Consider the following 21,901-nt stretch of genomic DNA (forward strand, 5'->3'; position numbering starts at 1 on the left):
CCTGATCCGTTTTTTTTTCTTTAAGATAAATAATAAATAATAAATACATAAATATAATATAATAATAAACTACAACTAGTGGTTCCATACCCACTAGCCACCTAATCACAACCACAATCAACAGCGGAACAGCAATACCAATATCCAATAAATATAAATAACCAATATTCAACATAACCAATATCCAAATAACAGGAATCATAGAACCAAAAACCTAGCAATATTTTTAATGACCCAACTCTAGCAACCTAGCAATGCCAGACAACAATCAATCGAGTCCCTAGAACATCCTCCTCTTCATTGCCTTGATTCCACGATCACACTATGCCTTTACCTGCATCACAAACACACATTGCAATGCATGAGTATTTTATTAAACACTCAGTAAGGCAATCCTACCATCTACTGGGCTATACACACAAGCAATAGAGATACTCTAACCATCAAACAACAATCAACAAACAAACCAGGCTTGGCATCGACCGACACAAGGATTGCATCGACCGACACCATCAGGGACCAGCATCGACCGACACAAGTTATGCATCGATCGATACCAGGTTAGCTTGCATCGACCGATGCTTCCACTTGCATCGATCGACACATGCTCGACATCACGTGGAAGCCCTAATCGCATCGACCGACGCCTCCACAAGACATCGACCGATGCTCCTAGGTCAACCGCGCCGTCCTCGAACTAGCATCGACCGACGCCCATAGAGCATCAATCGACGCTCATGTCGAGCATCGTCTCCCCGAAGCTTCTCGCCGGATCTCCATTCCTGCCACCACAAGAATCGATCCCAAGCCACAAGAAAACTTCCTAATGCCTCAAATAACATACTAGCAAGCCTAACAACACAGAAACAAACAGATCAGAATAATCTCCAGCTTAGATAAGCCATGATCATGCACTTACCTTTGCCACAGAAGAATATGAACCTCAAACAAGCTATAGAACACTCCTAGCAAGCTCCTACAACGATCCCAGCTACAAATCTCTACAGGAACAGCTTCAAATCTCCAAAACTCACCAAGAACGCTTAGAACTCTTTTCTCCCTTCTCGTTTCTCTCAAAAACGGCTAAAGTCGCATAATGAGACAAAAGGAACGACTTAAGGGTTTTCCTTTCCCTTTTGACCAAAACGCAGCGTTTAGCTTAAGTTTAAACGTAGGAAATTAGGTCAGCATCGACCGATGCTCCCCCTGCATCGATCGATGCATATCTCAAACTGGAAATTCCGGTTCGCGGATGTCACAGAAGATGTAACGGCGGCGAAGATGAAGAGGCGGGGTTGAAGAATACACATTTGGTGAGTTATATATTTTTAGAGTTTGAATATTTTTTCTCCCCAAATGATTGATGACATATAATTCAGCAAAAGAACTTATAAGATTAATTACAGATCAATGAATGTAGTAGACTTGCTCGTTTGTTTCGCTGATTAGTCGGGGCTGTGCTCAACATTAAGAATTTAGCATAATGAAGTAATTGACATTATTTCTTTGTTCGTTTTTGTTTAATGTTTCGAATCGTTTGGGTTTGAGTAAACCATCAAAAATAAGTAAAAATCTTTTTATCAATCAACCACAACAAGTGACTTATACTCTTCTCTATCTATTACAGCCTCCATGATCATCATAGGGTCAATCTCTCCATCATGTTCCAAAAATACTTTGATCAAATACTTCTGGCTCATGCGCACAAAACCAGATTAGGTCAAATCAGATTTTACATATTGCCTCAACATGTATAAATTTGTTTCACGGTTCCAAAGATCTACTTGCTTTGTCGGAGAATCCAGTGAAAGCATCTTCAACTGAAGAAAACTTGATCACTTTGACATCGCCGAAGAATGAGAATATTGCCTTGAACTGTAGGAGGCACGAAACAAAGTGATTACTTGATTAAGAGTAATAGATAGCTAAAGAAATTTTAGTTACCGTATCTTCATTGCTCCGCTTTGGAACTTAAGAACCCGAGAGGGGCTTGTCTTATTTGATGCCTCACATTCATCTCTTCCGTCCTGACAAAGCTGAACATCAAGCCATGACTCTTTTACATGGAAAATAATTTTGTATCTGAGGATGTTCTTTCTGAAATGAATAATTCGAAAAACAACAATATCTTCAAAGCTTAGGTTACTTGTTTCGAAAATGCAGGGTTATCTAGAAAAGAATACTCTCTGATACCAATGCAGGGTTATCCGGAAGCTCCTTAAGCTTGATATTGACCTTTAATTGTTAGTAGCAGATTAACTACTTTTTCTCTTCCCATTTTGTGAAATGTTGGAGACTGTGTAAGATTGTGAATTCGACCAGCAGCTACACAGAAAACTCATGAATAGATCAAACATAATAGGAAAACAGAAAAATTTTAACCTTTAATGAGATTGATGTATACTCAAGCAAGGACATCTAGCCTAATACAATCGAACTGAAATGTAATGTCGAAGAGTAACACACAAGAGATAGAAAAATCAAAACTTTAACAGACACTTTGAGCAATCAATTGCAGATCCAAGTACATTAGTTAATCACTTGATCAGATTCAAAAGCAGAGATGAAAAATCAACTAAAGTGATCAAAAAGTCAAAACCCATCTCAGGTTATAGCAAATACAATGCAATCAAACAATAAAGAACTGATCTTAAAACGAAACACTGAGATTTAAAGGTCAACGGTGAGCTCGAATTAAAATCAGACAGAACCAACGAATTAAATAACCTAACTTCATGTAACATCTGCGAACCGGAATTTCTGGTTTGGGATGTGCATCGATCGATGCAGGTGGAGCATCGGTCGATGATGACTTAATTTCCGGCGTTTTGACTTAAGTTAAAACGCTGCGTTTTGGACAAAGGAAAAGGGAAAAAACCTTAAGTCGTTTCTTTTGTCTCATTAGTTGTTTTGGCCGCATTTGAGAGAGAGAAAAGAGAGAAAGAGTGTTCTTGGTGTTCTTGGAAATTTTCTGTGAATTGGTGGCTTTTCTGGATAGATCTGTAGCTGGGATCGTTGTAGGAGCTTGCTAGGAGTGTTCTATTGCTTGTTTGAGGTTCAGAGTCTTCTGTGGCAAAGGTAAGTGCATGACCATGCGTCGGTCGATGCAATGGGAGCGTCGGTCGATGCAATGGGAGCGTCGGTCGATGCAGATCCTGCGTCGGTCGACGCAACCTCCAACTGGTGTCGGTCGATGCAGATCCTGCGTATCGGTCGATGTTGAGTCCTGGTTTGTTATTGTTGATTGTTGATTGTTTATTGATGGTTAGAGATGTCTCTATTGCTTGTGTGTATAGCCCAATAGATGGGAGGATTGCCTTACTGAGTGTTTATAAAATACTCATGCATTGCAATTTGTGTTTGTGATGTAGGTAAAGGCAAAATGTGATCGTGGAATCAAGGCAATGAAGAAGAGGATATTCTAGGGACTCGATTGATTGTTGTCTGGCATTGCTAGGTTGCTAGAGTTGGGTCATTAGAAACATTGCTAGATTGCTGGTTCTATGATTCCTGTTATTTGGATATTAGTTATGTTGAATATTGGTTATTTATTTTTGTTGGATATTTATTGGATATTGGTATTGCTATTCCGCTGTTGATTGTGATTGTGATTAGGTGGCTAGTGGGTATGGGACCACTAGTTGTAGTTTATTATTCTATTATATTTATGTATTTATGTATTTATTATTTATTTAAAAAATTAAAAAAAACCGGGTCAGGTCGTTTCAGTTTGGTATCAGAGCTCTTACGGTTCTAGGTTTGGGTTCACTAGGTTTCTGTTGTGTTGTCTGGGATTGCATGTCTTGATTGATTATGTGAGTTAGTCAATTGTGTGTGGCATAGAGTCCTAGAACATCTTCTTCGAGCCTTCAATGAGATTCCACGGTGAGTTATTGTTATGTTTCTTTGTGTGGTTTTGATTTGTTCTATGCTTGTTAGCATCTGTTCTTGGAAGATCAGTGGTTAAAGGTGTTTAAGTTGCTGGTCGTGGACGTGGGCGTTGTCGTGGCAGTGGTCGGGTGCGTTCCCGAGGCTAGCGAGTGTGTGGTCCAGAGTTCCACGAGGAGGTATGTCAGAGGGTCGCAAGCGTATCAGGAGGGACCATAGAGGGTTTCAGCCGGTGAGTGTGCCGGACGTGCTGGGAACCCAGGTGTGGGGTTGCAGCGGGTGAAGCCCAGGGTCGAGATGATCGCTTGGCGGATCTGTTGACGTGCTGTTGGAGCGGTGACCGTGAGGGGTACCAGTGCAGGCTCCAGTTGTACCGCATGTGGCGGGGTGCAGCTGAAGGCTGAGGAGGTTGAGGATTTTTCCATCTTATCTTAGGAGGATGGAGCAGTTGTAGATGACTGGTGCGAGATTCTTCGCGAGAGTTATTGAGCCTAAAGAGGCGGATAGGTGGACATATGTTTTTGGAGCAGATATTTTTCTGTTTGGTGGTTAATCCAGTTGGATGTTAGAAGTTGAGTGGGCAGTTATAACATTGCAATGTTATACTCGGACCACAGGAGGTACTTTTGGTCAGAAGATGTTTATAGTCGTTAATGATTGTTGCTCCTGAAGGGATGGTGGTTTTCCCAGAATACCGATAGCTCGAGGGGTTGTGGGCTCCGAGAGTGACAGAGGGGATGATTTTCTCCTGAGGGATGATGTTCACCTGAGGGGATGATTAGTTCCTCTGATACCGAGATCTTGAGGATTATGATCCAAGAGTGAGACGGTATAACTCGAAGACGGTGGTCTGAGAGTGAGATCGGTATGGCTCGAAGGTTGCGACCTAAGGGTGGAAATTTGGGAGCAAGCAATACCGAGGAAATCTTGATTATCCTCAAAAATGAGAAATGGGTCCAAGATGCTGAGCAACAAAGTTGGATTTTAGATGTAGACCTCGAGAGATTGACGGTGGTTTAATCTCGAGTTTTAGATGTGTTGACCAAAGGGCCAGGGTTTTATTGACCGGAGCGGTTATGAATGTGTGGCTGTTGCGCCAGGATTATGAGGCCGGTGGTGCTGGAGTCCCGGGAAGGGGAATTGTAGCAGGTTTGAGCCGGGAAAGGCATGTTTTCCAGATACATAAGTTCACAAGAAGCCTTCATGGCAGGATAATCTAATCGTTGCGAGGATTTTGGATTACGTTCATTGGAGATGGACAAGGTTGCTAGATTCAAGGGTTTGGTAAGCTTGCTGAGGGAAATAAGGCAAGTGGTTTGAGTTGGCGGCCTGCAAAGCAATTGATGCGGTGAATCAGAATGTGCGAACGTATGGTATTTGTTTGTTTTATTACGCTTGTATTGATGATTTGCTGTGGAGAATTGCTAAGCGAAACACTAACTTTCTAATAAGCTATCTTGTGGAAGTTTCCCTAAGAGGCAAGTTACTAGAGGTTCTTGGATGGACAAGAAGTGTGGAAATCCGGGTGGTGGTGAGTTGATGTCAGCATATTTGATTATTAGTCTAGTAGAGCTGAGGAAGAAAATTGGGGATTCTTACGCCTTACCACTTCACTGTGGGGAGCATCGGTGTTGTTCGTCAAGTAAAAGGACGTGGTATGGGTATGAGTTTGTGGCGATGCCATTTGGGTTGACTAACGCACCAGCTGCGTTTATGAGATTGATGAACAGCGAGTTTCAAGAGTTTCTGGACGTGTTTGTCATCATTTTCATCGACGACATCCTGGTTTATTCTAAGAGTCCTGAAGAGCATGCAGTGCATTTGAGATCAGTTCTGGAGAAGCTGCGTGATCAGAAGTTGTTTGCTAAGCTGAGCAAGTGTAGTTTCTGGCAGCGGGAGATGGGTTTTCTAGGGCACATTGTGTCTGCAGATGGAATTTCTGTGGATCCGGAGAAGATTCAGGCTATCAGGGATTGGCCGAAACTGCAGAATGCCACATAGATCAGGAGTTTTCTTGGGTTGGCAGGTTACTACAGGAGGTTTGTGCAGGGGTTTGCGAGCAGAGCACGACCTATGACTAAGTTGGCAGGGAAGGATGTTCCTTTTGTTTGGTCACAGGAGTGCGAGGAGGGCTTTGCAAGCCTGAAGGATATGTTGACTACTGCTCCGGCGTTGGCTTTGCTTGATGATAGACAGGTTTTCACCCAGGGTATCAATTCCCGGTGCAGTTGTAGTACAAAGGGTTATCAATCCAAATGTTTGTGTATTGCTAGAAGGAAGGATATGATCAGAACAATGCAAGTCAAGCCAAGCAATTAGGGTTTTGGTTCTAACCATTCCTAAAATAAACAAAGTAAAAGAATATATACAAGTAAACCACACGACCTAAGCACTCGATGCAAGCAATCGAGTACAAGATCGAGTGGGGTGATCGAGTATGCAAGTGAGATATGAACAGCTCGAGGTATTACTCGATACAGGTTATCGTGTACCTGATCGGGTAAGTAGTCGAGTAAGTGAAAGAAATGCAAATAAATAAATACGAAAGTTCCTAAGGATGGGGGTAATCGAATCCTAAGTGTTCTAGACCAGTACGGATGCCTTACATGCCTCAAGCAATTATTTCCTAGACAATGAACCTCTAAGACCTTGTCACCACACTTTCGCACTAGCAACAATCAACCTTGAACACATTACCACACTATCGCACTAGCAATATGAACAAGCAGGCATTAAAAACGATTCATTATTGTCAGTAGACTTAAACTCATCTAATTTTGTTACTCAGAGTTAAGTAAACCTCTAGCATTGGCTAAATCAAGCATTTTATCTATTCTTTTCGGCCTATAGCATTTGTAAACGCCGTAGATCTAATCTCAACCTTTCGGTCTGTTGACAACATTAAGAGCACCAATCTAGAAAGAAATCTATCAATCATTTACAATCAACTAAAGCATCCTAACCGATCAAGAACACAAAATCATCTATCCCATCCCTAGAAACTTTACTACACTACTCGGACATAGACGCGAATAACAAAGCAATCAAAATGAATGAAAATGACATAGTATTAAAAGATAGAGTACAGTAGAGAAAGTAAAGGATAGAAATCTAAGAAAACTACAAAATAAAAATGCAAAACAAGAAGAAAAATGTTGAGTCGCTCAGTTCTCTCACAGAGGCTCTCGCTCTCTTGTTTGAGGGTCTGCGGCGTGCTTCCCAGACCTGCCCGATGATCTTCGGGTTGCTCTTCATGCTCTTGGATCCTCCTCGATCGTGTTGGGGTTCAGACTTGTTCTTGCAGCTCGATGGCTCCTTCGGGTACATGCTCGAGTTGTCCTTGTTTTTCCCCATTTTTGGCTCTTTAGCACCTGTTTTCATCCAAAATATGCAAATACAGAAATGCAACACCCTAAATGCTCTAAAAGTGAATTCCTACAGTAAATGACCTAAAAATGCTAAGTTAGAGGTATGAACAATGCAAAATATGGACAAAAAAGGATGCTAAAAACATGTAAATTAGAGAGTTATCACCTGAGCAGGGAGAACCCTATGTGGTTTATACAGATGCATCCAGAGTGGGTTTGGGATGTGTGTTGATGCAGCATGGAAAGGTGATTGCCTATGCTTCGCGGCAGTTGCAGAAGCATGAGGACAACTATCCTACTCATGACTTTGAGATGGGTGATGTAGTATTTGCCTCGAAAATTTGGAGATCTTATCTTTATGGTGCAAAAGTACAGGTGTTTACAGATCATAAGAGCCTGAAGTATATATTCACTCAGCCCGAGCTGAACTTGAGGCAGAGGCGATGGATGGAGCTGGTGGTGGATTATGATCTTGAGATAGCCTATCATCCCAGTAAGGCTAACTTGGTTGCAGATGCTTTGAGTCAGAAGTGGGCGGCTTCGGCTCAGGAGTAGGATATGGATTCTCTGGTAAGAGAGATCGGTGCGTTGAGCTTGTGTGCGGTTTCTTAGGAGCCGTTGGGTCTGGTTGCCGCTGATAGAGCAGATCTGTTGAACAGAGTACGGTTGGCTCAGGAGTCGGATTTGGGGCTGGTGAATGCCTCAAAGGATGTTGACTCAGAGTATCAGGTTTCGGCTATTGGTACAATTCTGGTGCATGGGCTGATATGTGTGCCCAAGGATGAGGAGTTGAGGCAGGAGATTCTGAGAGAAGCTTACGCTAGCATGTTCTCTATTCATCTAGGAGCGACTAAGATGTACCTAGATCTCAAGAGGTACTATCACTGGGTCGGGATGAAGAAGGATGTTGCTAGTTGGGTTGCGAGGTGCGTTGTGTGTCAGCAAGTGAAGGCTGAGCATCAGGTACCACGTGGTTTGCTGAAGAGTCTTCCCATTTTAGAGTGGAAGTGGGATATGATTACGATAGACTTCGTGGTTGGTTTGCCAGTGTCCAGGACGTTTGATGCTATCTGGGTCATTGTGGACCGATTGACTAAGTCGGCAGATTTTCTGGCCATTAAGAAGACGGTGTTCTGGAAGGCATTTCAGGCAGAGATGGGCACCAAGGTGCATATGAGTACAACTTATCATTCCCAGACAGATGGACAGTCAGAGAGGACGATCCAAACGTTGGAGGATTTGTTGAGGATGTGCGTGTTGGATTGGGGTGACCATTGGGCAGATCACTTGAGCTTGGTAGAGTTTGCTTACAATAACAGTTACCAGGCGAGTATTGGCATGGCTCCTTATGAGGCTTTGTATGGCAGGTCGTGTCGTACACCGTTATGCTGGACTCAGGTAGGGGAGAGGAGCATGTACGGGGCAGATTTTGTTCAGGAGACCTCGGAGAAGATTCGGGTTCTCAAGCTGAACATGAAGGAAGCTCAGAATTGGCAGAGGAGTTATGCCGATAGGAGGAGGAGAGATCTTGAGTTTCAGGTTGGAGATAGAGTGTACCTCAAGATGGCCATGTTGCGGGGACCGAACAGGTCATTGACTGAGACTAAGCTGAGTCTAAGGTATATGGGTCCGTTCAGAGTGATTGAGCGAGTTGGACCAGTGGCATATAGGCTGGAGTTACCTGAGGTTATGTGTGCATTTCATAAGGTTTTCCATGTGTCTCTGTTGCGGAAGTGTCTCCGTGAGGATGACCAGTTGTTGGCTAAGATCCCTGAGGATCTTCAGTCCAACATGACTTTGGAGGCGAGACCAGTGAGGGTTCTCGAGAGGAGGATCAAGGAACTTCGGAAGAAGAAGATTCCTTTGATGAGAGTCCTTTGGGACTGTGATGGTGTGGAGGAGCAGACTTGAGAGCCTGAGGCGAGGATGAAGGCAAGGTTTAAGAAGTGGTATGAGAAGCAAGCCACGACTTGAGCTTGCCTAGCCTGGTCCCATCTGTAGTCTGTGGCTGGAGCGGGAATGGAGTATTCCAGCCCATCTCTCTTGTTACTCAGTCGCTTGGGGTGGTTGGTTGTGCGACTCAGTAACAAGATGAGGTGGTGTTTAGGGTACAAAATTTCCGCAAGGCAGTGGTTTGGAGGAAAGTTTCCTGAATTAGAAGTTCCTATAAGTGGAAAGTTTCCAGATGTGGTAAGTGCTAAAAATGGAAAGTTTAATGTGAATTAGAATTTGTCCATTTTTGGTGGCGGAGAGCCTGGGGGAGGGCTTGTGTGGCCTTTGTGGCGGGCTGTTTAGCCATTGTGTGGCCTTCGTGGCGGGCTATTTAGCCATTGTGTAGCCTTCGTGGCGGGTTGTTTAACCAGAGTGCCTGTTGAGGCGGTCCTTCGGGACATATGTTCTTCGTGATGGTCCTTCGAGACGAGTGGTCTTTCTGGCGGTCTTGTTTAGGAAATTTGTTTGGCCTTGTTGGCGGTCCTGTTGAGGACATTTGTTTGGCCTTGGTGGCGGCCATGTTTATGACATTTGTTTGGCTTTTGTGGCGGTCCTGTTTAGGACATTTGTTTGGCCTTCGTGGCGGCCCATAGGACAGTGAGATGATCCTTGTGTGGGCATGGGGTATTCCAGTGATGGGATATGTGGTTGGTAGGACATTGTGTTGTCTTACGCGAGCCACGGGAAGGAAACTTGCTTAGGGATAAGACTAAGACGTGTTCAGAATTGTTTGCTCGCGACTCTTGAGGGACTTCGGTTCTCCTAGTACCGCCATATTCCAAGACTTTGGATGACGATCCGAAGGCGCGCTGTAGGGTGACGACCCGAGAGACGAATATTGGATTTCTTCTTATACATTATGGCATGCGGGTAGTGCCATACACTGGTAGTGCCATAGCTACAGCCTTCAGAAGTACTTCCTTACCACCTAGAGAGAGTGACTTAGCAAAACCATCCTTGAAGTCGGCTTTGTAGCTTATCACCAATGAACCCCAAAAGCGCCTGTTTCGAACCACTGAAGCACTCTGACAATCCCAGATAAGTTCCTGAGCCACCCTCTTCATAAATGTTGAGTGTCTACTTTACCATCTCTTTGGTCGCATCATTTGTTTTCTTCCCAAATGTCACAGCTGGCTTTGCGAAGTTGATCACTTGGCCAGAAGCTTTCCCATACTTATGTAGACAGAGTATAAGCTCCTCATATTCCTCCTTTGTTGCTCGACAAATGAACATGCTATCATCAGCAAACAGTAAATGCTGAATCATTGGACATGCTTCACTAAAACTAAAACCTGTGATACGATCTTGTTGTTGACTTCTCCGCAAAGCATACACCAAAGCCTCCGCACAGAGAATGAAAAGAAATGGAGACAGCGTATCTCCCTGGCGGATCCCTCGTCCCGGCTTGAATATACCGAAATCACAACCATTTATGAGAACCAAAAAGGTGACTGATCGCACACATACCATTATCCACTGTATCCACTGTGTATGAAACCCCATGTTGATGAAGAGATGCTCCAGAAAATCCCATTCCACTCGATCGTACGCTTTTGACATGTCTGTCTTCACCGCTATGAAACTTTCATCAAACTTCACATTGGTCTTTAAGGCATGCACAATCTCATGAGCTATCAGGATATTTTCTGATATCAACCGTCCTTCGAGACAATCTTTACAAAACGAGCACAGACTTATAGGCCTCATATCAGGCATTTGGCTTCTTAGGTATCAGGCAAATTTGTGTATGGTTCCATTCTTGTGGCATTACTCCTGAAGCGACCAACCCATGTACCTCTGCAATGATACCTGAACCAACCACTGACCAGTATCGTTTGAAGAAGGCTCCAGTCCACCCATCTGCACCAGGCCCACTATCTCCTTTGATGTTAAAAGCGGCTTGTTTGATTTCCTGAGGCAAAACTGGAGCAGTTAATTGCGCATTCATATCCTCTGTTACTCGCGGCTTCATCCCTTCTAAAAGCTCATCAGTACCATCCGAGTTAGATGACTGAAACAGATTAGATAAGTACTCCGCAGCAATGTTACCTTTTGAACCCTCCTCAAAGCATTCTACTCCATTTTTATCTATCAGTGATGTCAGACGATTCTTCAATCTCTTGTACTTAACACTCCCGTGAAAGTAGGCTGTGTTTTTATCGCCGTTTGAAGATGAAGTCTTTGTTAGGGAAAACGACATTGCGTCGCAGCTTCCTGAGCTGAAGAAGCTCTTGTCTGTGCTGAGAGAGAATAGAGTTAAAGGCTACAAAGGTGGTGATTGTGGACCAAGAGATGTGTATCTTGTTGGGACAGGACCAGGAGATCCTGAACTTCTGACTCTTAAAGCTGTCAGAGTTATTCAAAGTGCCGATCTTTTTCTTTACGACAGGCTTCTCTCCAATGATGTCTTGGAGTTGGTTGCTCCTGTTGCTAGGCTTCTTTATGTCGGCAAAACCGCTGGTTATCATAGCAGAAATCAGGTAATGTTCTTATTCTTGTCACTCTGTTCCAATCTAAGCAACTGCTTTTGATTCTCTAATTAATGTGGATGTTGCATTCTTTGGGAACTCAATATGATTGTGGTGACTGAAGTGGTTAATCTTACCGGAAGTTTGCAATTATATATGGTTACAGGGATTACTGCAGCATCAGGGATAGCAGCAGAGTTGGGGATTCCACTAACACATCGCGGTGTTGCAACTAGTGTGAGGTTCCTCACGGGACATTCTAGGAAAGGAGGGACCGACCCTTTGTTTGTTGCAGAGAATGCAGCTGACCCGAATACAACACTTGTCGTTTATGTGGGCTTGGGAACGTTACCTTCTCTAGCGCAATAACTGATGGACCATGGTCTCCCTTGTGATACACCAGCTGTTGCGGTTGAACGTGGAACCACTCCTCTACAACGTACGGTAAGCAACCAAACTATACTCTTTCTTTGTGATTTCCAGCAGGTCTGTTTGTTACTTGAGAGTGAGTTTTCAAGGCTTTGGAATGTTCTGCAGGTTTTTGCTGAGCTTAAAGATTTTGCAACTGAGATTCAGTCAGCTGGATTGGTTTCATCAGCGCTCGTCATCATAAGGAAAGTCGTCGAGCTCTCGCCTTTATGACCACATTGCACGAAAGAATCATCCTACCTTGTAGAGACCCGTTAGATGCTTTCATCGATATTACTGTGAAATTTTAGGAGCTATGAAGATTCAGAGATGTAATAAACAAAAGGAAGGCTGATATTTTCTTGTGTCCGTGTCCTTCTATTAATTTGGGCAATACCAATGTAATAAACAAAGGCTTCAATCAGAGCCAATATAAATGTTGGGGTAAATTTTAGGAAAAGCCAAGGTGCGCCTAAATTTTTCACTAGTTCATTTGTTAATGATTAATTTGGTGTTGGGAAGAAAAAGATTAGAGAATCGATCAACAACAAGATCACAATTCATAACCAAGTTTTATGTTGTAAACTAGAGAATCGAATGAAGGAATTCTCTTGTTCTTATTCATTGATCAAACTCGAGGTTACATATATATAGTCAAAGGCAAAGCCCAATTACATTAGGAATACTAAACCGACCTAGATAAAAGGACAAGACCGATGGGCCTTATGGCCTTGGATGGATACGGGCCATGATGGGCCTGGTTATGGAGTCCATCCGTAAAGTGGTTTATAACACTCCCCCTTGGATGACATAACCATGCCGATGCTAAAGGATCGTTGCAATACGCTAGGGGGTGCTGCCTCATTAAAACTTTACCAGGAAAACCCAATGGGACAAAACCACGGTGAAAGAAAAAGAGTACAACACGCATTGCTCCCCCTGTTCCAAGCATCACTCTAAGTCCTTAAGCCTCCGAATTCCAATCTGGTGCATGAGCTTCTTGAACGTTGTTGTCGGTAATGCCTTAGTGAAGAGATCGGCTGAGTTGTCGCATGATTGCACTTGCACCACTCGAACTTCTCCGACTTTTGTAGTTCGTGTGTGAAAAAGAACTTCGGTAGGATGTGCTTTGTCCGATCTCCCTTGATGTAACCTTCCTTGAGCTGTGCGATACAGGCCGTATTGTCTTCATAGATTACAGTCAGCTCCTTGTCCTCGACCATACCGCAATTCGCCCTGATGTGTTGAGTCATCGACCTCAACCATACACTTTCTTGTCCGGCTTCATGAATTGCTAGGATTTCCGCATGGTTAGACGAAGTGGCCACAATACTTTGCTTCATAGAACGCCACGAGATCGCCATACCACCGTGTGTAAATACGTAACCTGTTTGAGACTTACCATTATGTGGATCGGATGGATAACCTGCATCAGCAAAACCAACTAAACCTCCTTTGTTATAGTTAGTATAATATAAACCAAAATCTATCGTCCCTTGTAGGTAACGCAACACATGTTTAATACCGTTCTAGTGCCTTTTAGTCGGACAAGAACTAAATCTTGCTAGGAGGTTCACGGCAAAACATATGTCCGGTCTAGTGTGGCTAGCCAAGAACATTAACGCTCTTATAGCACTAAGGTATGGCACTTCAGGTTCGAGAACTTCTTCATCGCCCTTCTTTGGACCAAATGGATCTTTATCCAAGTCTAAGCTTCTAACAACCATTGGGCTGGTCAATGGGTGAGCTTGGTCCATTTTAAACCTCTTGAGTACCTTTTCTGTGTATGCCTTTTGATGCACAAGGATTCCATTACCAATGTACTCAAGCTGTAATCCCAAACAGAATTTTGTCTTGCCTAGGTCTTTCATCTCAAATTCTTTCTTTAGATATTCGACTGTTTGGGCGATTTCCCCAGAGGTCCCCAGGATGTTTAAATCATCCACATAAACTGCTATAATTACAAACCCTTTGTTTGCAAACTTCTTTATAAATATACATGGACTGATTGGGTCATTCTTATAGCCTTCTTTAGCTAAATATTCACTTAATCGGTTATACCACATTCGACCACTTTGTTTCAGTCCATAAAGGGATTTGTTCAGCCTAATGCACTACTGTTCTCGAGAACCACTCTTATCTTTGAGCTCAAAACCCTCTGGTAATCTCATATATATTTCATTATCCAGTGGACCATATAAGTATGCGGTTACAACATCCATTAACCGCAAATCCAGTTCTTCTCTTATAGCCAGACTTATTAAGTACCTAAATATTGTTGCATCCATCACAGGGGAGTCTGTCTCCTCATAGTCTATTCCTGGTCTTTGAGAGAATCCTTGTGCTACAAGCCGTGCTTTGTATCTCACGATTTCATTCTTCTCATTTATCTTTCTGAAACAAGAACTTTTTCAAGTATTTACTTATGAATGAATGAATGATGCAATCAAACAAACAAACATAAGTATGAATGATCAGAATGTAATGCAAGGTGTTTCAATTCCCTTATGATGTTGTAGCATAAAGGATGTCAATCCATAAAGAGTGTGATATGTAAGCAGTCAAGATGTGATCAATGCATTCAAGTTAAGCTAAACATCAAGTTGATTTGTTTCTAATAACCTAATGACAATAATGAAATGCAATGAACTAAGGCAACTTAAGACAATACTAATGCTGAATTAAACAGTAGAACAAGTGCAATAAACAAGACTAAGCAGAATTAACTAATAAGCAGAAGAAAACATGAACAGAACAATGCATAAGCAAGAAAGTAAAATGGAGCTCGACTTAGCACTCGGTCGAGTGCATGGTCGAGTGGGAGGTCGAGTTGACAAGCGAATGAACAGAAACAGAGTAAATAATGAAAACATAGCAAACAGCAAGCAATTAACAATACTTAAACAGGGAAATCAATAAACAAAGAAAGTCCTAAGGATGGATTCATGGGATGGACTCAAGCTATGTCTATCTAAATTGGTCAACAAACCTCAATCAACAATGAGCTATCTCTAGACAATGATCTTCTAATACATGTTAATCCATTCTCATGACAATAACAATCAAACCAAGATACTTCTTAGACCTAGTTCTCACTAGCTATTACATATCAAAGCAGGCATTAAAACCCAGATCATCAATGTCAAAAATCACTTTAAACATCTAATCTCTTAGCATGCTTCATGATAATCTCTAGCATTAGCCTTATCTAACAACTTAGACATTGGTGTGATGCTAAGAAGCTTAAGATCTATCCTTACCCTCTCATTATAAGAATAGCATAGAGCATATCTAATCTAGAAGAGATATATAACAATCAAGCTTGACCAATCTAAACAACCATAACCTTTACCCAGCCTAATCCATCCCTAAGATCCTAAGCCACTAATAAGATCTAAAAATCATCATGAAGAACACAAACCCAGAAATTAATGAAACTATCATGATTAGAAAGATGAGATAAAGATGAACAATATTGAACAAAGAAGTGAAAGCAAATATTCAACAGATTCAAAGTTATGAAGGTTACAAATCTATGAAAATCTAGAGAAAAGATAAGAGATGATGCAATAAAGTAAAAGAAGCTAAAAATGGCAAAAACTAGGTTATGAGGTGTCTACATGGTCTCCAGGGTCTCTCTTTTTTCGGCCACAAGTGTCAGTACACATATATATAGTAAAGACAGAGAAGCCCTAGTTAGCTAGAGGACAAAACAGAGAGGTGGCGGTCAGCTCGACCATGTGCTCGGTCGAGTGCATGGTCGAGTGGTTGGCCCGTCAAGTAGCTTCAGTCTTCGATCTGGCATGATATCTGTTCAGTAAAATCCGTATAACTCCGACACAACACCTCCGATTGACTTGAAACTACAGGCATTAGAAACATAACTCAATTTCCTACAACTATCATGAAGGATCCGGAAGCTGAATCGCAACGAAAGATATTCATTCGGATCGATCTTTGAGGAGCTCGATATGCATCCGACCGAGTACTCGACCGTGTGCATGCTCGAGTGCTGTGGTAGAGTGGACTTCCGAACCTTTCTGATATTCCCTATCCTCTTGTTTAGCTCCAAAAATAACAGCAAGTCATTCCTTACCCTTTTAGAGCTCCATAATACCTAATAAGACTCCAAATGCACAAATGTATGCAATGCATGCTTCTAAACATCCTAAGTGCATATTTGGACAGAAATGGTGATAAAAACTAAGGAATCACTTCTATATGATGCAAAACATGAACTAAACAAGGCCTAAAATATGGTAAAATATAGTGACATCACTTTCTTACAAAGACCCACTTATGTCCAACTGGCTTTATTTCAGGTGTTGTCCTTAAGATCGAACCAAACACACTTCTCTTCTTTAAAGAGTTTAACTCCACGTCAATGGCTTCATTCCACTTTAGCCAATCTTTACTTTGAGTGCACTCTAATATAAACGTGGGTTCATGATCCTCATTTATCTCAAGTGCTACCTTGTATGCAAATATTTCATCGATGTCGACATCTTTACGATTCCATTGAATTCCAGACATGATATAACTTATTGAGATCTCATTATTATCAATACCTTCAGGACCTTGAGGTTCAGCGTTCCAAACCTCATTTGGTACCTTAGGATTTGCCGCGGCTATGTTTGTATTTTCTGTAACTCCCTTAACATCGGTCTGTTTTGCACCTTTAGACTTCAAAGGGTTCTTATCTTTGGAACCTAATGGTCTACCTCGTTTTAAACGTGGCTTAGACTCTGTAGCAACTTGATTATTTTGTTCCTTCTGAACATCAATACGTACTGGTGCATTACAAGCTGGTATGTACGATTTTGTTACTCTCTTTGGGTCAGCAAAGGAATCTGGCAATTGTATAGCTAGCTTTTGCAAATGTATAATTTTCTGGACCTCTGCATCACAGGCTAGAGTCCGAGGATCTTGCCAATTCAAGGATGTTTGATTCCATGTTATTTCTTTAACCAGCTTGCTAGTCTCTCCACCCAACATAGGGAATTCGGATTCTGTAAATTGACAGTCCGCGTATCTGGCCTTAAATAAATCTCCTGTGGTTGGCTCAAGATACTTTATAATGGTGGGACACTCATATCCAACATATATTCCCATTCCCCTTTGAGGTCACATCTTAGTTCTCTGTGGTGGAGCAATAGATACATAAACGGCACAACCAAATGTTTTGAGATGGGATATGTCTGGCTCATGGCCCGTTAATAATTGGGATGGTGAATATTTGCGTTGACTAGATGGCCTGATGCGTATAAGTTCTGCTGCATGTAAAACTGCGTGTCCCCAAGCCGACACAGGGATTTTCGATCTCATTAACAATGGTCGAGCTATCAATTGTATTCGTTTAATGAAGGATTCAGCTAATCCGTATTGTGTATGGACATGTGCCACAAGATGTTCCACACTCACCCCCATGGACATACAGTAATCATTAAACGCTTGGGATGTAAATTCACCAGCATTGTCTAGACGTATAGTCTTAAGTGGAAAATCTGGAAAATGTGCTCTTAGTCTTATAATTTGAGCTAACATCCTAGCAAATGCTAGGTTCCTGGTGGATAACAAGCAAACATGTGACCATCTGGTTGATGCATCGATCATAACCATAAAATATCTAAACGTCCCACAAGGTGGGTGTATTGGTCCACATATATCACCTTGTATCCTTTCCAGAAAGTTTAAAGTCTCTTGATGAACTTTGGCTGGTGATGGCCGTATAATAAGTTTCCCTTGTGCACATGCTACACACGTGAGATTTTTAGGGATAACTTTTCTTTCTTTAAGGTTGTGCCCATTTGAACTATTAATCAGTTTACGCATTATGTTCGTACCCGGATGGCCAAGCCGGTCGTGCCATAGAGTGAACTGTTCATTGAACATTTTGTGCTTTGCCAAGTTAGCTTCTATCATGTTGATCTTAGCATGGTATAAACCAGTGGCTAGTGCAGATATAGTCTCTAGGACCTTCTTATTTCCATTTACAATTTCGGTAATGTATAGAAATTCTTTGCTACCTTCACCCTTTGTTTCAATATGATAACCATTCAACTGAATGTCTTTAAAGCTCAATAAGCTTCTCTTAGAGCTGGGTGAGTACAAGGCATCACTTAGTTCAATATGTGTGCCATTAGGTAATAATATATGAGTTTGGTCGTAGCCTTCTATTAAGCTTGCTATACCCGTAATTGTACTAACATTGTCACTTTTCATTATGAGGTTTATGAAATATCTTTTGTCTTTCAATATTGTGTGGCTGGATCCACTGTCCACCACTAGTACACTCATATCCTCAGCCATTTCTATAATGACAATAATTTTGTTTTAAACTTTAATAAAACAAGCAAATAAATATTGAAATAAAATCATTGAATTTAAACCAAAATAATTATCCAATACATTACCATAAAATCATAAAATTAAACCAAAGTAAAACCGAAATTTAGTCATCATCTTTAAGGCAATCGGAAGTCTCATATGCTAGTGAATCATCATTCTCATGGTCGAAGTCATCTTCACCATCGAGATGCACATAGTTGGCTTCTGGGTTCTTCTTCAAGACTTCTTGATATGCATCAATAAGATGCTTAGGTGTTCTGCAATTCTTGGCCCAATGGTTGGACATACAACATCGGTGACAAACAGATTTAGCCTTGTTTTATGGGTTAAAGGACCCTCGGCCCCTACCACCACGTCCACGGCCTCCACGGCCATTACCGTCAAAGCGGCTAGCCTAGAACTGTCCACGACCACCACGTCCTCTACCACCACGTCCTCTACCACCACGGCCACGGCCATAATGTCTTTCTCTGTGGACATAGTTGGTCTCTTTGGGCTCCTTAGGCTCATTCGGATTTTGCTTTACCACATCCACCTTGTGTGCTTCTGGTAATGGGGCTGTACCAGGAGGTCTCATAGCACTGTTCATCAACAACAATTCATTGTTCTGCTCAGCTAGCAGTAGACACAAGATTAGGTCCACATAGGTTTCAAAACCCTTTTCTTGGTATTGTTGTTGAAACAATATGTTGTTAGGGCTAAAAGTGGACAATGTCTTCTCTAGTAGCTCTTTCTCGGTGACCTTAGTACCACACAACCTAAGGAGTGAGACAATCCTAAAAAGCTCTGAGTTATACTCATCCACGGATTTGTAATCCTGGATCCTTAGGTTTTTCCAATCGAATTGAGCCTTTGGTAGGAGCACCATTCGTTGGTGTCCGTATCTGCGGTTAAGCTCTGTCCAAAGGTCAAAATGATCTTTTATGATGAGGTACTGGTTCTTAAGACTCTCAGCAAGGTGATGGCGCATATGCATAATGGCCTTGTACTTTTGTTTGTCAGATGGTTCAAAACCTTCCTCAATACACTCAAATAAGTCCTTTGACTTTAGCATGATTTTAGTGTCCAATGCCCATTGCAGGTAGTTGTCTCCAAAAGCATTCAAAGCAGCATAGTCTAGGTTGTTAAGCCTTGCCATCTTCATAAAACAGAAATAGACAACCGATCATTAGCATGCGGTGTTTGAGACCGAACCGTGCCTTGCCTTTCACTTATTATTTTCGGCTTTTGGTATGCATGAAAAACAAACAAAACTAGATAGAAACTAGCATGCAACAATTTCCTTTTCTTAGATGTTTTTAGAAATTTCCTTTTCTTAAATAGTTTTGAGTTTTAGAAAATTTTCCTTTTTCTTAATCATTGGATAATAATAAATTTTAGGAAATAATTCTTTAAACCTTTAAGTTAATAATTATAATTAATTTAGAAATTATCCAAATTTATTTTATGTAAACACATAATAATTTTCGATTTTCTTAAACCTTTTGGTTTAGGGTTTGAATTTCTCAAACACCTAAATCGATTTTAATTCTTAGAATCATTAGGTTAAATTTTCTTTTAACTTAGCAAAATTTCCTACTCCTAATAGGAACTAGGTTCGAATTTTAGCAACCCTAAAACAAGTCTACCAAATTCGATTTTAGGGTTCATGCATCAATAAACAATTTATGCAATAACCGATTTTATACTTATGATGCATGCAATAAACAAACAATCCATGACAAGCAAATCCGATTTTAGAGTCATAGAAATCATAGCTTTTAACCTTTTTATTAGTTTGTGCAGTTGCAGGATTTTAGGGTTCAATAGTTTTAGATTCAAGTTTGATTATATGGTCCCATAAGTTTCGATATTACCTTAACACCTAAAGGGGGCTGACCGGTTTTGATCTGGGAGCTAAAGACCTCAGATATCTCTCACGAACCTCGAACTTGGATGGACCATGAACCTTGAACAGAACCGCAAACAGATCTCGAACCGCTCCTTGCACCGCTCACGTACTGCACTCACCCCGGAACCGCGAACCAACTTCGAACTGGTTTCGGATAGAACTTGATCACGAGCACATGTTTGCTCGTGAATAGGAGTTAGTTTCGAACAAAGACAAGAAGGATGGCAGTTTAGGGTTTTGGTGGAAGAAGAAGGATGAATGGCGGCGGTTAGGGTTTTAGGGTTTTACTCAGCTGGATCTTTAGAAACGATCGTGCTGATAACGTGTTGTAAACTAGAGAATCGAATGAAGGAATTCTCTTGTTCTTATTCATTGATCAAACTCGAGGTTACATATATATAGTCAAAGGCAAAGCCCAATTACATTAGGAATACTAAACCGACCTAGATAAAAGGATAAGACCGATGGGCCTTAAGGCCTTGGACGGACACGGGCCATGTACGGGCCGTGTATGGGCCTGGTTATGGAGTCCATCCGTAAAGTGGTTTATAACATTTTACACATTCTATACTTAGATTAAAAAAAGGTTAACATAGTTCTCTAAGAATATCTAAAAACTAGAATTAAAGGAAATAAGCACGAAGTTATTAAAGTCCGAAAGAGCAGAAGATGCAGTCGTTTCAGGCCTCAGATCGTTGTCAAAGGTAGAATTTTCGGTATGAGATAGAGATTATGTGAATCAAAAGGACATTAGATTGATATTGTACGGTTAGGAGGGTGAATCATATTATGATAAAAAAAAATTGTTTAAAATTGTTTTACACCAATTAAATAGCATCAAAAATATATATGATACTAGTTTAAATTACTTATTAGCAAATGATACAAAATGAATAATTTTTGGGGCAATTGCATTTTATATACCTTTATTTGGTGGTGAATGCAAAAGTAGGCCCTATGTTCAATATTTGAGAAACATAACCACTAAGGGTACTGAAATTACAGTTGACTCCCTTACGACCAAATAAAAAACAGAAGCCAAAATGACATATATAATCCGAGGAAGTCTGCAACAGATTTCTTAAGGTGGATTACAAATTGACGTCAACAAGAAGACATAAAAAGACGTCTACTCCTTAATTATAATTTAAATTCTTATTTAAAAATATAAAAATGAATTTGTTAAAACTATTAATCAAATAATAACCATATAGAATTCTTTCATTGAAATAAAATAAATTTAGATAGAAACGAGTCAAATTAAACAAGGAAAAGTTGATTAGGCTACAATTATTTGATTTAAGTTTGTTTAAGTAGACTTCTCTGTATACTATTGGCGGTTGACTTTGTTATGCCATCAACCAGTAATAATTTAATATCATATTATCTTAATTTCACCGATAATTTAACCAAACCGATAGCTGAACCTAACCAAATGCGTACCAATTCCTTGATTTTAAGCTAACCGGATAATTTAACCATATATATACTTCTCTCCAAGTCAAACCTAGTTTTTTATGTGATCTCTCAGCTGTCGC

The 21,901-nt window shown here is 41.1% G+C and overlaps 1 protein-coding gene and 1 pseudogene across 1 annotated transcript; one reads left to right on the forward strand and one right to left on the reverse strand.

The window, feature by feature from the left end:
- The first annotated feature begins 11,290 nt into the window (after positions 1-11,290).
- Positions 11,291-12,069, forward strand: LOC109129502 (S-adenosyl-L-methionine-dependent uroporphyrinogen III methyltransferase, chloroplastic pseudogene; annotated as a pseudogene).
- Positions 12,070-18,484: 6,415 nt separating this feature from the next.
- LOC147925595 (uncharacterized) lies at positions 18,485-21,899 on the reverse strand. The gene is made up of 2 exons (XM_087492398.1): positions 20,329-21,899; positions 18,485-19,610 (listed from the first exon to the last, which is right to left on the reverse strand). Exon 2 carries the CDS (start codon positions 19,608-19,610, stop codon positions 18,867-18,869), a length of 744 nt encoding a protein of 247 aa, XP_087348524.1. The 5' UTR covers positions 20,329-21,899; the 3' UTR covers positions 18,485-18,866.
- Between the last annotated feature and the right edge of the window lie 2 nt (positions 21,900-21,901).

Source organism: Camelina sativa, chromosome 16 (genome assembly GCF_030686135.1).
Source record: "Camelina sativa cultivar CO46 ecotype springtype chromosome 16, ASM3068613v1".
NCBI classification, from domain to species: Eukaryota; Viridiplantae; Streptophyta; class Magnoliopsida; order Brassicales; family Brassicaceae; genus Camelina; species Camelina sativa.